At 36.3% G+C, this 18,749-nt stretch overlaps 1 protein-coding gene across 2 annotated transcripts in view; it reads right to left on the bottom strand.

The window, feature by feature from the left end:
• Positions 1-4,334: 4,334 nt before the first annotated feature.
• The window catches only part of SKAP2 (src kinase associated phosphoprotein 2), a 155,359-nt gene continuing 140,944 nt past the window's right edge, over positions 4,335-18,749 (bottom strand). The window contains exons 12-13 of one of the 2 annotated variants that reach the window (XM_037509556.2): positions 7,436-7,537; positions 4,335-7,083 (exon numbers count right to left, since the gene is read on the bottom strand). In XM_037509556.2, the coding sequence (XP_037365453.1) occupies positions 7,445-7,537 (93 nt within the window). In that variant the 3' untranslated portion in view covers positions 4,335-7,083; positions 7,436-7,444. Of the gene's footprint in view, positions 7,087-7,435; positions 7,538-18,749 lie in introns of both variants that reach the window. The other variant, XM_054692435.1, reaches the window with a different exon arrangement.

Genomic DNA, 18,749 nt, shown 5'->3' on the forward strand with positions numbered 1-18,749 from the left:
AAAACGATCTTTGAAATGGATTTGTTAAAAAGAGGTAAAAAAAAGAACAGAAGACTTTCCTTATGGAGCCCTGCACTACGCACAGCGTGGGTGCTCAAGGAGTGAGACTGTGTACTAGACAGTCCAATAAAAGTTGTCCTTCTGATCACAAAAATCTGCAAAGAGCTGATGAGACTCAACAACAACAAAGAAAATAATCCAGTCAAAAAATGGGCAGAAGAGCTTAAAAGAAACTTCTCTGAAGAGGAAATGCAAATGGCCAACAGGCATATGAAAAAATGTTCAACATCACTTGTCATCAGGGAAATGCAAATCAAAACTACCATGAGATACCATCTTACACCAGTGAGAATGGCACATATTAAAAAAACTAGCAACAACAAATGTTGGCGAGGGTGTGGAGAAAAAGGAACTCTTCTGCACTGTTGGTGGGAGTGCAAACTGGTCCAACCACTGTGGAAAGCTGTGTGGAGATTTCTGGACCTACTAAACATAGAGCTTCCATATGACCCAGCAATTCCACTCCTAGGTATTTACCCAAAGGACACAGAAACATCCATTCCAAAGAACACCTGCACCCCTATGTTTATAGCAGCACTGTTTACAATAGCTAAGCTTTGGAAACAACCCAAATGCCCAAAAATAGATGACTGGATCAAGAAGATGTGGTACATATATACCATGGAATATTACTCAGCATTCAAAAAAGATAAACACATGCAATTTGCTGCAACATGGATGGCGCTGGAAGGGATCATGCTCAGTGAAATAAGCCAAAAAGAAAAAGAAAAATACCGGATGGTCTCACTCATAGCAGGAATCTAGAAAACTTAAATAATGGACCAGGAAAATGAAAAACTATAAGAAAGTGAAAATCAAAATCAACAAAAAACTATGAACCAGAGACACTTTTAGGGGGGCGGGGGCGGGAGGGGAGGGATTGGGGTCAGAATGGGGGGCGGCAATTGTATGGGGAATATAACAATAAAATTTATAAAAAAAAAAAAAAAAATAAAAGTTGTCCTTAAGTAAATTCACATCTCAACAAGTAAAATCGTATGTCAGACATAGCAGTCACTTGTTATAAGATTAGGCAAGTTTTAGAAATAAGTGTGGTCATTGATGGTAAAGAGCTAACCAGCTTGTAATAATCCTTGAAACAAAGATACATCAAAAAAGATACATCAATTAAAAAATTTTACATCAATTAAAAAAGATACATCAATTTAAATCTTCTCCTCAAGACAACAAATTGAAAACTATTTGAAAAAGAGCAATGAGCTTTGAAGTAATCTTCAAGGCGTCTCTGGCCGGCCAATTTCCTCAGGCTTGACGGTTAAGGAGGTGGAGCGGATGGGAACAGTTTTTAATAAAGGGTCTCCTTTGGCCCTGTGTCCTCTCTCAATTTTCTTCCTTGACTGGCTTTCTAATTTCATCCAGAACAAAAGTCCATGGATAGAAATAATCCTGCTTTGAAGCTTGCTCCCAATTGTGGATTAGCTGCTTCAGATTTAATGTGGTTGCCATGGCCCAATTTCGCTGTCCCATCGTCAGATCTTGAACTCTTCTTTTTGCATTGTTCCAGACTAATTTAAAGGAATTGTATCATCAGTGCTCAATAAGCACATATTGAATGCCTACTGCATGCACAGAATAGAACTGAGCATTTAGTGTGAATCTCTCGCGGCACTGTGAAGCAGAATGGCGCTGAATGCAGGGGAGGGAGGCTGAATCACTTACTACTCCTGGGCCATGGGACAAATTGTCCTCAGTTTCCTAATCAGAAAAAAAGGGAACAAATAACAGAATTTACTTAATAGGGTTTTGTTGGAAGGATTGAGTGGAAAGTGAATAGCATGACAAAAGTAAACACTCAGCGAATGTTAGCTATTATTATTACTAGTCTGCACTGTTACCATCATCTTGACACATGAAGAAGACCAGGTTTTCAAAGTGGACTCTCATGGGAGTTGGAGGGGACAGAGTATATGGGAATCCATTTATTTGTTGGCATTTTCTCCTCCTCTAAAGCAGTCACTTTTAATTGGCATACGTTGGTGTCATTAATTTTCTCCTTTGAGAGTACCTGGGTGACACTTTCTTCAAACACGAGGTAAATTGCTGCTCAGGCTGTAGAATGGCACCTGCTTTTACTCTAGCAGGAATGATCTTTTTATATTACAAAGTTGAGGACAATAAACAGAAAACAGACAAGTGCTGTTTTATATCACCTCTAGGAGTAATGGATAATAGTAATAATAATAATAACAACAACAGCAACAACAATACAGTGATAATAGGCAAGACCAAAACCAGGGAAATACTCTGTAAGATTCCAACATTAAGAAAAGCACTTAAGAGATGGGCTTTTGGGGCAATTTTCTATTTTCATACCTTTGCATATCTTCATGAGTTTTCTCATTTGTTCAGCTTCCAGGCCCTCTCCCAATATTTCAGACCTAAGCTGACCATTGGGGTGACAAAGTTTACTTCTGTATTGATGGCCACTTTTATCTTTAGGACTCAAAACACTCAGGTTAACCTTATTATCCAATTTTAAAGGAACAGTAAAGATTAAAAAATAGTAACAAGATTGAATTATGGTAAAATTTCACATCAACCTGGAAACTCCCCACTTTCCCAGTTGCTGTTTGAGCCACCCAAGGTAATAGCTAGACTGTGTCCAAACTCAGATTTCTTGTGTACTGCCCAGATGGGATTCGGGACACAGTCATGTGAGGTGTACGCAGAGTGAAACTCAATCACTTACCCTGGGCTGCCTGGGTCAACTGCTCCTTTTCTGGAAGAATGACAACACTGAACACTGGACAGGAAGGGAAGAAACATCTAAAGACTAGCTGCCATGCTCAACTTTCTTGTTATTCACACTCTCGGTCAATTCTGTTACCAACAATCCAATCCAATCACCTTGTTGATGGTATTGTGGGGACAATGAAATAGCTTTTAAAGACTCAGTAAAAGGGACGATTCTTTGATCAAGAGAATGTTCTTGGTCAGAAAGATAATTTACTAAACAATAAAGGTATTTTTTCACTACGAGGGATAAAAAAGTCAAGCTTTTCCTAAATCTCAGGGCTTGAGCTACTATGGAGTGCCAAACAGTTCATCAACAAATCTTTACTGGATATACATCACATACTCTGAAGAATCAATCTGGCAATAAATCATATTTTTTGTGTCCAAGCAATGACAGAGGAGATTCTACTTGGGAAAACAAAAAGTTTCTCCGACACAGCACTAATGAAATGTCATCCTATGTTGCTGTGATCATATAATTTTGTATTTATCTCATCACAGCAAAATATTACTCTACCAGGGGTTCCAGTAGATGTTCTAGAAGTACTCAACTACAAGGCAGAGGGTGTAGTGTTGGCAGAAGCTGAGGCTCTTCAGAAATTTCTTGTTCCCAAGCTAGAGGATCAACTGTTTAAAGCTACGCATTTGAATGTAAGTTAAGCTTATAAAAGCTTTTTACTTATTTATTTCTCTGTATTTCAGAATGCTCAGGAATTTACTGGCAAACTACGGCATCTTAACATTTTTTTTCTCTGTACATTAATTATATTCCTTCAACTTCTAAATGAGGCTATATTTTCTACCTTGGCCATGTTTCAATCTCTACCTTTTCAATATTCTCGAAGCTATTGAACTTGAGAAGTAAAAGTGAGCATTACACAGTGTGTGTGTCTATAATTCAATTCAACAACTGAAATTCAAACAACTGATTTCTATGAAATTTAAAAGCATTTGACTTGATTTAAAATCTTCAGTGTTTCATTCACTCTGATTGATACAGTTCAAGCTTTTAAACTACACTTACACTGAATGATAAGGATAAGTTTTCTTACAGTGGCTTAACTATGAATCTGAACCTCTAATATGTAACTCGGTTTTGGGTTCTGTTTTCACTCATGATCCTCGCTCGTACTAGACTATTAAGTGAATAGCAGTAGATTAGACTGGATATACAGAGAAAGTAGAAATCATAAGAACTATGAGAAAATCTAGACTGGAAACATTTTAGAAACAATTGAACGGAATCTCTCTTGTAATAAAAGGCTGCATTCAACATGCTGTACTAAGAGCAAAAAAAGCCAAAAAAAAAAAAAAAAACCCAAAAAACAAAAACAAACCCCACATACATAGATTTTACCTACAGATGGTTGAAAAGTGATTTGCTATAGTACTTTAATGTAATTAGGAAAAGTGATCCTACAGTACTTTATATGATTATCTGTAATTAAATTAACACAAGGTAAAATAATGAACTTAAAATAATATAAAGTATTCAAAATGAGTGCTAGCTTACATAGCATTCTTTAATGTGACACAAAGAAAGTGTGATGTGTAACAAAGTGGCAAAAGCAGAATGGAGTGAGCAGTGGTGAAGTGTAAACCCTATAGCAATGAAAGTCATTTGTATTATCCTTACTTCTTTGAATAAATTCTGATGACAGCCCTATTTCATTTCTTCATTCAGTTTGGAGGCCAGATGGCATTAGAATCATTTACTTCACCTTGTTGTGCTTAATTACTACAATCAACACACTATTTTCCAAATTAATCATAACAAAGTAATTTCATTAGTAACACAGCAGGCTGTTGAATTATTAGCATCATAACAGTTTGCAAACAATTAAACTTTATTTGAACCTTAAAAATTTGCAGAGTGGAACATTATTGTAAGATCTAATGGCAATAGAGTACAAATTCAGTACAGAGCAAATAATCAAGCAAAACGCTATATAAAATATGACTTACAATCACCTTTGAAAAAAATTAGCTCTCTAACTGTTCATAGAAAAACAAATAAAAGCTAAGCAAACATAATGAGAATATAACAATTAGCATATTTTCTAACAAGGCATGTTGTTTAAATTCACATTAATGATATTATTATGAACTTGAAGAGTGTGTGAGATATTGTCAAGGGTGTAAAGAAAAGTTTCTCCCTGGAAGTATGCAAAATGATTTTTCCAAATGAATGAAATATGCAAAGTTGTTACAAATTGAAAGAAATTATTTTTTCCCTGTCACTCCAATTTTTATATCTTTCCTTTCATAAATCCCACTTACATTCAAGTTAAAAAAGAACAAAGACCAGAAGAGCTCTGGACAAAAGTAACACTTTATTTCTGTATTGTCACCAGTCACAGAGAGACTATCTGGCTTGGAAGTGTTGGTCATCAGTTGGCAAAGGACTCCCTCTCCTGGATTAACTGTAAAAGGAGGCAGAAATCTTCTGAATGTTTTACATTCCCTGGGAGTTTGTATCTGAGTGGGGGATGGGGGCTTACGTGGTAGGATATGTAATGAAAAGCTGCTGCCATCTACTGGCCCAGGACTAGAATCTTCACTTAAGTCAGAATCAGGAAACCTGCATCCACTAGCAAGTCTATATTTTTCAGAGGAAATCACAACTCTTTTTGCTTTCCAACCTCTCAGGCTTTGAAAACCAGTCTGCTAAATTCTTCTCTGGTTGTCTCATTTTTTGTCAAGATGATGTCAAAACTACTGCAATGGCTCTACATTAGGAAGAGGCTAACGAGCACACAAATTATTTTCTGGTACCTTTACCTTGACAATGTTTAATTTATCTACACTGAAGTTTACCCACAATCACTAAAGTTAATATTCTTTCACACCTGAAATCAGATGGCCATAGGACTGGGGGGTAATGGGAAAATACACACTCCAAAATACCACTTGTAAAAGTTTTATATAAGTAATACGATAGCTTATCTGCACAGTAAGAATCTTTATCTTTATAAAGAAGAGATCAGAAAATTCAACAAAGGTAGATCCTCCTAGTCAATGATTCAATATTAAGAGATTATATCCACTCCGAATAATTATCCAATCAGCAGGGCACTTTGATATATATTAAGGCCACATTGGTACCTCACAGGCATTTAAAATACCTTTCACTTCAAATATACCTGAAAAGATAATGCTAAAATTCTGCAAATCTTGCTCAGGCAGCACAGCATACATCTCCAATGTCAGATTAATCTACCCTCCCTCTCAACTCTTGTCCATGTCCCACTGGGATTTCTATACTCTCCTCTCTGAGCTGCCGTCCCTGTCTTTTCACTGCTCTAAGAAGTGTAGGGATTCAGATCTGGAGTTTTCCTCTTCTGGGGTGGGACCATCAAAGCAAAGCAAAGGCCAGGAAGGACCAGAGAGTGCTGGCTTAGTCTGAGAACATATTGAGATTTTTTTAATGCCATTATATTCGTGGCAGATGGAATTTCTTATGAGTTTTTAATTTTATTAAATTTAAACAAAACTACAGTAGAAAATGTTGGCAAGCCCGTCATCAGATATGTTGTTGATGAGGGCTTTTGCACAAACTCTGTCTGGCTCGCACACGTGCTGCAGCAAGCACACTGTTCTGTCACGCAGAGCCACGGGAAAGAAAGAAGATTTATTTAGTTTTTTCTTTCTTGTGGTTCTGAATAACACAAAACAAATTGTTAATCAGAAAAAATTCCTCCATGAAGACATATTATTATTATTATATGAAAAATAAATAGTAAGATAAGTCATCTACAAAGTTTTAATAAAGCTCTGTCCTTTAGGTAGCATCTACCAAAAACTTGTATGATATTTTCAATTAAATTTCTATGAAATTATCTATTACATCTTAAAAATAATTAATGTCCAATATTAAAAGAAATTACAACTCATACTGGAGGTAGCTGTGACTCTGAGGTACTTATAAAATAGCGCTGACTTCCTCACACAAACCAAATGAGTAAATAAAAAATACAATTATTACTTCTCAAAATAGCAACAGGTTTAACTTTGCTGCTTGCATCTAATTTACATTAATATCTTTCATTGAATTTCACATCAGAGGAGTATTATAATGAAAGCGTACGATAACAGTGAAAGATGAACAATATTCAACAAAACAAAGGCGATGAGCTGTTGCTAGTGCGTTCATGATGATTTTAAATCCAAAGCGTCTGCAGCCTAGCAGAAGAATCCTCCTTTTATGCAGGCAGAAAGGAAAAGTTGCATTTTAATTTTTTCTTCAGTTGAAATGTTGATTTTTTCCTGCTTAGAAAAAATATCATATTCTTAGCCAAGAAAAATGAATGTTTACTCAACATTCTGTTAACTCAGATCCTTAGAAAGGCCATAAAAGTAGTATTTTACTAACGAGGAGGAGGTTTGGGAAAACAGCTGGTTATTATCAAAGGGACTTTCTCTAAATAATCTATTTCCAAAGTAAATTCTATGAAGTTATTTTTAAAATGAAACCAGAGTTTTTTTAGAAGATGATTTGAGAGCATAATCTTTTTCTTATCAGAAAACTACAAAGACTTTTAAAAAGGCAAAGACTCATAATGCGAAGACCAAGAGAACATATGCGCTATTACAGACTATTGGATTAAAATGTACTTACCCAGGACTCTCAAATATCATACATCTCCATTATGTAGGCTTTCGGCACCAAGCCAATGGCTCCCTTCATTTCTCCTACCCACCAGCCATATCTATTGTATTCCTAATTGAAAACAATATGCGATATTAACCTTTAGACTGGTGTAAGTACAATGTCATTTATATGCAACTTCTTAGAAATGTTATTTCTTTTTATAAAGTTACAAGAGCTGGAGCTGCAAATTGAAACATAATCTTTTTTTTTGTTTCCGGACACTTTAAAAATGCTGTGAGCAGATTTAAATTAAAGTATAAGACAAAGCCTGTTTATTTACTCGGTTGTAGAAGGAAGAAACAAGTCACTCAGAAGAACCCAGTAAATGAAACTACATAAGGAAGAAGCCTCCCTGCACTACTTTCGCCTCTCAGTCTCCCTCTCTCTCTCTCCAGCTCTCACACACACACAGACACGGACAGACAGACAGACAGACAGACACACACACGCACACGACACCCTGGGAGACACCTTTTCTATGCAGGCACTTGTTCTAGACACTACAAGGGTACAAGTAGGATCCTTGGGAGACTCTCTTTGCCTTCAGGGAGCTTATCATCCAGCAAGGACAGCATTTTTTTCACAATGAACTATTTAATTGCTAATTAAACTCTTATGACAGAATGATTCAGAATGCAGCTGTATGCCCCCTTTTAAGAAAATCTACTATCTGAGTATGGACATTGAAAACATAAATCAGGGACTAAGGAAACATTAATATACAAAAATTTGCTTTACAAAATAATTTACAAAAGAGCTTTTTAAAAAATTTCTCTTAAGACATTTTATTATTCCTTTTATTGATCATAAATACATTACATAAAGGATGGGTAGAAGGAACTTAAAGGTGCTGTTAGAGTCACCCTAGCAGTGGAAGATCAATAGGAAATAAAAGTATCTCAAGTTATAAAGGCAAAATATTAATCTAGCTGTAAAAAAAAAAAGTGATTGATGAGTCACTTCTGCATTACTTCTCCATGTGAGATAAACCTGAACCTCCTTTTCTCCCCTTTGCCTCCACTGATAGATATGCTACTGCTTTAGGCATCTGAACTCTCTGTAACCGATCTCATATGTCTGCCAGATTGACTAATGTATTTTTATCTCAAATTTATTTATGTTTAGTGAGATACAAACAAAGTAAAATGAATTACAAGTTTCAAGAAAAATATCTTCCAAAAGCAATACTCTGCAAAAGCATTGTAGGTTCCAAATTTAATTTTTCATATAAGATAAATTTTTAAAATCAGTCCCCAAAGTAATTCAATAGGCTATGATTTTCCAACATCTGAGTCATAGATAAATGTGCATATGCATATTGAGTTACATGTGGGGAGGGAATGTTAATACTAGTACAGACTTTTAACATTTGTATTGATTACTATGCTATTGACCACCAGAAAGGAAATTCATACGATTCTTCAGCAAAAATGTAGCACTATTAGCATATGTGTATTGATATGTAGGCTATCAGTTGAGAGATTATAAGATTAAGGTTTATAAGTGCTCTTTTTAACAGTGGGACGTATCAGAATTAGGTTTACTGGAAGAAGAAGGCATAAGGAAAAGGAGAAAAGGCTCATCATTGCACTGCATATTTTAATGACAGCACAGCTCTGGGTTAAGGGACAGTAGACTCCAGATTTTAAGTTTAAAAGTTCAGTGACAGTGTGAACTGAGTGGAAAAAACTACATCAACAATGAAAATAGTCTGATGCCCAGAACTCGGTGGCAATGTCTATGACCTATGTAGGATATATTTAGCAGGAGAAAATACCAACTTACTGAAAGCTATGATTAGCAACCATTATATCCTAATAGGTACCTAATAAAACTGCCCTTTTCAATTTTTAAGGCAATGAATACAATTAGAGCCTAATGCTTAAACCAAACAAATGTATTTAACCTTTCAGAAGCTGAAGGCCTATACTGTTAGACTTCTAAAAAGACATTATCAGGGTGAACCTGCTTTTCAGGGGACAGTCCCCATGCTATTTTCAATCTTAGATTCAAATTCCAAAAGTTCCTATTACATTATAATATTCTACTTCAGGTATAACCTGTACCTTTAATTAAGGGCTGATTATTGTTCTCAAAAAGCTCACTCATATTCAAATTTCAGAAACTGATGTCAACAAATCACTTCAATAAAGGACTGATGCTACACTTCACACTTGAGAGAATTCTCCATGATGGTAACTGGTTAAGATGCACTAAACAGAAAGTAGAGTGGCAGAGGGAGGGAAGAGTTACTCTGCTGGAAACATATCCCTCAAAAGTAACGTTCTAGGACAAATTTAAGCTTCAGACTAACATACTCTTAAATGCTCCTTTAACTAGTTTAAAATAAGCGAAAACATATGAAATGCACACATCATAAGAGTACTCTAAAATATCACAGGTTTAAATCAAAGGAAGGGTAAAAATAAAAACCAGAATGCTTATTACTTTACATTTGTAACGGATTCAATATGATACTCCTGTGTGGAATTAAGAGGTATGATAAAATACGGTGAGGCAAAAATCTAGTAGGCAAATTTATGGATTTACACTGCAACCATTAGAGTGTGTCGACAAGACTGCAAACACAGAAGCTTTTACTTTTATCATTACCATCCTCTGTATGAGCCTCCTGAGCAACATGAATCCCAATTAAACCATTTGCAGCCTATAAATTGAAATGAAGACGCTTCTTGAAGTGCAGTATTCTAAACTTCAGCCTGAAGACTCCATATCATACAGGGTGTTTCTTCTGAAGAAGAAAATCTGCCTTTTTCTGCCTTCGCTCCTTGCTGCCCGCAAACAAATGTGATTTGGAATGATACATTACTTACAGTGGAAAATAATGCAATTCAAACAACGCTGTCTTGCGGTCCACACACTAATTATAGTATTGTTCTGAAAGTCACAGGTGGGTCGTTCAAAGACAAACAGCCCTCAAACCATATCTTGTTCATAAACACAAAATAGAGAGACAAAGCCATACCATGCCATCTAAATCTTTGAAGGTTAGGAAATGGCATGTCATCTTTCTGTCACACAAGAGCTCAGGTACAAGAAGGTCTGCCATCTGGTATCCTTCACCCAACTCGGCTCTTAACATCAACTGAAATGCTAACATAGGCAAGTGACTGTACTTCAGGAGGACTGATAAAATAATGAAGAGTCCTTTAATCTACAGGAAACCATTCTAGTCAATTTATAAGAAATATTGCATCCCTTTGTAGGACGTGTAATTATTTTCTATTAATCATGCGCTATAAAGCTACATTATGTGGTTATTCTGTTATCACTAGAAAGAGGCCTGCAGTCAGCTTCTGACAATGTTAGGTAATTACTAACACAAAGCTTCGTTCTCCTCCCGTAGTAATGCTATCAAGATCCAGAGGTGTAGTGATGCTTATTCTATAAAAATAGTACTCAAAAAAAATTCAATATCTGCAAAATGGATGGCTTCAAGGCAAAATGTAATACGGCAGTCAAAGAAGCAAAAAGCCAAACTTGCTCAATAATGCGAGAAAATAATGGTAAAGTGGCACTGAGCAGTTGTGTTCTGACGCCTGTTTTCAATTTCCATTTTATTAAAACAGCTTTTATTTTACAATTAAAACCATAGGCCTCAATTGATAGTAAGCATGAAGGTGATTATGTAATAAAATGGGGGAAAGTTTGATAAAGTGAAACAGACGATCCAACGCAATGGTAAACACTGGTCCATGTTTACTCATTAATTAAATCTTCTCTCTTTTTCAATGTGTTATCTTACAAATAAGGGCCCAATATTGACTTAAACCCTTCTCAGCACCATGATTTTCATTTCTCCAGTAAATTAATCCTAAATTAATTCACTTCCCATAAACCATATGGTAAAAGAATGCTGCCTTCACCGACACTTGGAACACTAATAACGTATTTTGATGTACTACCCCTTTCAGAAGTTACCAATCTGTTTGGCAGCAACAGGTGTTAGGTTGAAAGACTAGTGTCCTTTCTCTAAACATATAGCCATGCTTCAAAACAGAAGAGCCTTTTGCATATATGAAAGTAATATTATTCACACAAATTTAAAATACACTGAGCTTCAGAACCAGTGGACTTTACCAGTTTTCCAACTATTCACTGTGATGTTTCAATTATTTCAAAATTTGGTAATTTCCAATTATTCATAAACATTACAGTAGTATGAAAACTAGACGACTATTTAAAAGATGGAAATACTTTCTTCAAGCCTTTTCCTTTTTATTATCTCCAATTTGAAACTTCCTAGGAATCCTTTCCTCTATCATTTCAAAAGTTTCCCATAAAATGCACAAGAGGAACTTGACCACCTCAGTGTTTTACTATTAGTACCTATTCATTAATTGTCCCAATCTTGATCTCTTAACTTGTTAAATGAGAAAACTGACACCAAAAATCCCTATGATCTCCCATGAATTTTAACATCACCATTCATGAACCTGCTGGAAGATACCAAGTCTACTAGCAGCTCATGGAAATCAACCTCATTACTTTATAACTTGCTTATGTGGGTGTGATTTTGAGTTACCCTAATTCAAGGACTTACTGCTTCTCCTCTTGCACAGTATACTTCATTTTTTAAAGCAAGAGAGTCAAAGGAGAGTTTAGGAAGCTGATAGTAAGAATTTCTTCCAACAAATTTTAGTTTACATTCCAGAGTGAAGGCACATTTAATTCAAATTTCTACAGTCAACATTTATAACACCCTACAGTAAAAACTGATATTCAGACAGATGATTTATAGATACTATTAGTCAAAGAATGACAAAACCATGCTCAGTAGAGGCTGGTTTAGTACTCATGTATTTCACCAGTGCACAACGCTGGTAACTGAACTCAAGTTCACTCACTCTTCCCTATTCTAACTGTTTCTATTTAGCTGCAGTTCAGGCCTCCATCACCTCATCCTGGATTACTGTATCATCAAACCTGACTCTACTCTCCCCAGGAATGGAATTTTGATTTATCCTGCTACTCAGGTACTTACACTGGTTCCCCAATGCAAGACCTCAGAAGTGCCTTGGCTTAGCTTGTTCCCACTCTGCAGCCACATTCTGCTCTCCCTGGTCTGTGCGGTCCCACCTCCATGCCACCCCAACATGAGACATTCCCTCCCAGGAGAGCATTTACCTCCCTTACCCAGATGATGCAAATTACCAGCAGTCATGCATTTTTCTTCAAACTATCTCCATACTTCCAGCTCTCACTTCAAGCTGAGCATTTATTCCTCAACGGATTTTACAGACTTTAGTTTGGTCCCTTCAACTCAAACTAAGTATAAGCTCACTGAGATGAAGGATGTGCCCTACCCTTGCAGGATGTGTAAAGGGGGTTCAATAAATAGTTACTGGGTAACACACCAGCTGCTTGTCCTAAATGTTTTATTCAGAAGCATAATTTCCAATAGTTTTGCTTTGTGGATATTGGACTTTTTTTTTTTTTTTTAAAGATTTACTTACGCATGCCCATAAGACCTGGGGCACAGGCAAGACACATGGGAGGGCGAGAGGATTCACCAGAGACAGAGCGGGGAGTAGAACAGGCAAACCGACTGAAACACACTGCTGAGGGGAGCAGCAGGTGAGACAGGAGAGGTCTGCCGCGCCGTGTGGGCATCTCCGCAGCCAGCCGGGACTGAACCCGCACTGCAGAGGCTGCAGACAGCCCCACAGCACTGCGCTGAACTGCCTGTGCCACCAGGGAGGCCCTAGACATATTTAAGGAATTTCAGTAATGACTAAGTGAACGTTTCTTCTGAAGAGTGTTTAGCTTCGCAACCTGAAGGTGTTGCTCCTGTTCATGGTTGCTGCTGCTCACCATGTTTTCCAATGCCTTCTACAGGATACCTGTCCAAAGAGGTAAAAATTCCACCTTTAGAAGGGTGGAATTTTTACCCTGCAGAACTAGGACCAAGTAATTCCATTTCTTTAGAGAAACAAGTTCTGCTGACATTACTGTAAGTACTGAAGAGGTTAAGACAGAACCTCTACAATAGCAAACTACCTTGGAATGTACCCCAAGGCAATCTGATTATTTCAAACAGTTCTCTATCCTATTTTTCCATAGGGAATCTAACTTATAAAGGGAGGAGGAGGGAGATATCCCCAAGAAGTGTGTGCTATTTATATAGCAAAGGAGTTCCTGATATGGGGGGTGGGAAGGGTAAAAAAGATCATGAAATTAAAAAAAAATGATCAACGAAGTTTTCTTTATCACTATTTTGTCCTGCTTGTGGCAAACCCTGCTTCTTCCACATAATTTATACCACAGAGGCCCTGCAGCTCAGGACAGCCATACCCCTGCCACATCTGCTCACCTTGTCTCTTTCACTCTGCTGCTGTCTTATCTGTGACCTCTCAAGTCATTGCAGCAACCAAGCCAGCAGCCTGCCTCCTAAAAGCACCTTCCTCTTTCATCTGTCAACATGTTTCTGGGATGTTCCCTTCATTCCATGGAAGAGAAAACTTATTAAGGAAGTCCTCAAGCATGCTTTTCACACATAGATAACAAGGAGTGCTAAGAGTGGAAATAGAACATCTTTGGGCATGGTGCTGTGTTCCTAAACTGCTTATCACTCCTAGGGAGAGGTGGGTGCTAAGTAGTAGGCCTGCCTTGATCATGCTTCACTGTGCCCCAGTCCACAACATTCCCATATCAATGCATGGAAACCAAATGCCATCAGACCCCAATACACACAAGTGCAAATACTCTTCCTTCCAAAAGGCTGGAAAACATGACAACATTTGGGGAAATAGTTTAGTGTCCACAAGTATGCCCTATATTGAGATGTCCTAGTTACTCTTCAGCAGATGGTTATGCTATTTAAAGTGGCACCCTGGGTCAGACGGTCACAAAGGAAAAACCAAGAGACCTAAAAAGCAACTCTGTATTTCCCTCTGCCTGTAGAATTCAGTGAAATTAATCTTATTTTCTGGTAGATTTGAAGACAAAAAAAAGCCCTAGTAACTGAGTCTATATTTTTACATGAAGAAGCAAATGGTCAATCACAGTCACAATTTACCTATCATTGGAAAAAAGTCACAGACAGAGATATAAAGGGAGGCAAGGCTTGAAACACCAACCAATACACACTAAATTAGGCCCTTAATGTTGTTTCTTAGTGAACACAGTCAATCTCTATTCCCTGTTTTTGACTTAAAACATTTTCAAGAAGTTACAAAGCTCACATCAGATGTGTCCTAGACGAGGTAAAATATTCCAGGATTCTCACCTTTCTTCTTTTTTTCTGTTAATTCTAGACAAGAATTGTGTCTCTTTCCTGCTGACGCATAGCTCTTCTATCATTAAGACTCCAAAAATATTTATTGCTTTAAAAGTAAGAATAAAAATGCGGCTAGCAATTTACCAGTGAGTACTGACTGAAAGATAAACTAACAGAGGGTGTAAATCCAGAACAGCAAGAATAACATAACCAGAGGTATGTGAAGTCCTGTGGATTATGCCTCCAGCTATATAACCTGGATCCTGCAATTAAAATTATAAAATTTCACAAACACAATTCTAGGACCATACTATGATATTATGTGATAATAAAATTGAAATGCAAGCTAGCAGGAGAATTTAGCATGATGCTAAACAACCTCACCCCTTAAAAAAAAAAATGAAAGATTCTCTACCTTAAATATGATTACAAATGAATCTGAAACCAGGTCTAGTGCTTCAGAGTTAATTCACAAACAGTGCAGTTTTCATGATTACAAGTTCTACTTTCATCCATCCCTGTAAATGTGCTCCATTTTTTTTTTTTTTAAAGGGTGGGGGGAGATTTCTAAATCTCCATTGAACTGCTCCAGTATATAATGTGTTTTATTTTAACCCATAAAAAACAGCAGCAACCCTATATGAAAAGAACTATGAGCAAGAAGTTACTGGCTTGCCTTTATAGGCAAGCAGCATTTAGATTTATTATTAGTGAGGTTCAAAGGTTAAAATTGAGAAAATGCTGGATGCTTTGAAGGAGGGGCTAGCTCAGTCAGGGGTCACATGACAGCTGCTAATTGGAAAATGTTAAAAAAAAAGGGGGGGGAAGAGGACAGGATATCTGCTTACTCTTTCTTCTTTATTGTTTGATTTTCACTAAGTTTTTTTTAAAAGGTTAAGATTTCTATAATTCACAAAGAAATCAAAAATAAATAAATCACCCCAAGGCTGACTAAGCAGCTGAAACTCTATCAAGCATTTCTTGTAAAAATAGGAAAAGAAGACTGGATTTTTAAGCTAAAACTATTACTTCTGTAGCGAATTTTTAATGAAGACAGCCCAATTATCAAACTAGTCAAATCTTTTTCTGTCATTACATTAACAAAATGAAAACCCTCTTTATTATAATGCATGCCATTTTATTTCTTGATTTGTCTAAATGTTTATTTATATTGAAAGAATTATCTTTCCTTAAACTGGTTTGTGCTGCCTTTTTTCAAAGAGTATGTTCACACTGACAACCGTCTAGAAGGTAAGTCAAATAAATGATAATAAATTCAGCAAATTAAAGATCAGTTCATTATGAAAAACAAGTCATATTTTTTAATCTTTTAAATGGTGCTTTATTTATTAGAAAAGTCATTGCATTAATTTCTTTGTAAAGGGGACACTTATTATGTCTCTACAAATACTGTTTGATTCCTTAAGATGCATTCTTTTCCATGTGTATATTTTTAACATTAATTCAGAATGGTGAAAAAAATTTTCATGATTAATGCTAATACTTTATTGACATGAGCTAGGAAAGTAATAACCTCTAACTAGATTTAAAGTTGAATTTATGATATCATCTTGATTGTCCACATTAGTTGCAATTACCTGCAACACTCATTCTGAGCCACTAGATGGTGTAAAAAATAAATTAAAATGGTAAAATTTCATTCCATCACCAACGGAATCTGAATATGACTCTGAAAAAGATTAAACAAATTTCTAGGCATACAATAACACTAGTGATTTCTAAACTAATTACACTTTAAAAACCTATCAATATGTAATGTTAGCTTTACCCTGATCTAGAAACAAACCCTTTTGTCAATTTTTCCCTCTTTCTATTAAAGGCTGTGTGTTTTGAATTTATAATAATACCAAGCATTCACATTCAAATTCAAAGCTGTCATCATTCACATAGTAAGGAATTTACAGTACTAACTTATGGTCTGTGTTTGCTAAAGTTTTGAGTAAAAACTGAACAGTGAAGCCAATGCAAAATTACTAGAGAATATCTAGAAATTTCTATCTGAACTTAACCCAAAGCAAAGTGGGGAAGTAAGAATCTTCACAAACAGACACTGAATCCCAGAGCAACCTAGCAACCTGACAACCTGCAGCGAAGACGCCAATCAAAGGCACAAAACTTGTCCAAACTGCATCAAGGGAGAGCTAAGCGTCCTGTTCTTTCTCTTCACCCTCAGAAAGATTTACCTGGTTGATTCTACTAGGTGGACAAGTGGGTAAGCCTGGGTATTTAATCATTCAGCCAGTGGTGACAACATGCTGGCTAACAATGGCTGGTCTCTTCTTTCAAAAACCAAAATGAGCTCCAGATAAAGCACCCATCTCTGTCAGGTCCCTCATGAAACAATGCTAAAGGTACAACATATGACCCTGTAAAAACCTGATAGAGGAAGTAGTTTTGTTCCATCTATACTGAAATAATAGCCTATAGAAATTTTAGGTAGCAGTGTCCTCTTCCTATGAGCTGGAAGACAACCAACCTTAGCTCTGTAACCAGATTTCACACATAAAATTACAATCTCTACAAAAGAGGTTTGGGAGAACAGGAATTACTTCTCCTGGGAGTCCTAGCAATATGACACACACCTATGATTTCATTTTTAATTTCATGTTAGCAGGGAATGCTTTTATGAGACAATGGTAGAAATGAGAGGAGCTTGTGGGAATGCTGCTGTTTCACAGTCTGGCGTGGAGCTTGGGTCTCCCAAGTTTTCAGCAATAAAGACTGATTCATGAAGCAGGTTTTAAGAACAGACCCACGTGGGCTTTGTACATTTCATATTTTACAAAAGGGATATATTATAGCTATATGCCATTTATCCCTTTGATCTGAAATTCCAAGTGGGTGCTTATCAATCTTTTAATTTTATACACAATTGCAACTAAATTGGTGAAAGAAACGATAAACTAAGAAACTGAAGAATGATTTCAGTAAGGTTTCTTGACAAGAACTGAGATGAATTAGTTTGTTTTCTATGTTAAGTGATAAACTCAAAACTTGGGATAATTGAAAGTCCAATAATACGCTTAATCCAAGAGTTGTATGTAGTTAGCTACAGCTTCCAAGCTAAACAAATAAACTCTGCATACCAATGAGCAGTGCTCTGAGAAAAATAAGTGACAGGTCTTCACTTTGGGCACCTCAACTAGCAATGATCACAGTTTGCTGTGTTTCCTTATGAAATAAATGTCTCCCAATAATCTATAAGCGGTTTATATTTTATTCCTTTTGGGTTCCTGGTGCCTAGTATGAGCCCTGCCATATTATAGGTACTTTATGAAGATTTCAAATTAAAGTTAACTAAGGAAAGGAGGGAAGATGATAAAAACAAGCACAGGATAAAAATGAGTAGAAAGCACCAGACTGGGATTCCAGATGCCAGTTAAGTATGGGCTCTGGCACTTTCTTCATTCAAGTTGCCTTATCAGTAAAACTAAAAAGAGATAGATGATCCCTAAGACCCCTGACTCAAATATTCTAGGATTCTCTGTGTTATGATTTGATGCACCAGCCATCAGTGTTAACATTCAGTAAGTGGTCTGATTTCTAAATGCCTTTCTGTAACTAACAAGTCATATTATCTTTTTCTAAAGAGTCCAAAATATTTCTCTCAAGATATCACATTAAACTCCTAGACTGTGATTTATATAACATTTTCTCGCTTATATTTAAATAGTTTCCATACATCATTTGATTCTAAAATAGTCTCATAAGGCAGATTGAGGGAGATTTTTTTCAATCCCCATGTTATAGTAGAGAAAGTTAAAATATGGAAATTAAGGGAGCTCACACACATCAGAAGTATAATCACAATAAGAAACCTGACTTTTAGTCTAAGAACAGAAAGATTTGAATAATCCAGTATGTTAAAAAAACAGAGACAATGATTTTTTTTCTACATAAAGATGAGTTCAGAGCAATATACTTTGCCATTATGCTTACAAATATAATTATGTTAAACTTTTAAAAAATTACCTAAACCTGTCTGAATAGAAGAGCATTGCTTTTAAATTGTCGGAACAC

Source organism: Talpa occidentalis, unplaced genomic scaffold (assembly GCF_014898055.3).
Source record: "Talpa occidentalis isolate TD23 unplaced genomic scaffold, MPIMG_talOcc4v2.1, whole genome shotgun sequence".
NCBI lineage: Eukaryota > Metazoa > Chordata > Mammalia > Eulipotyphla > Talpidae > Talpa > Talpa occidentalis.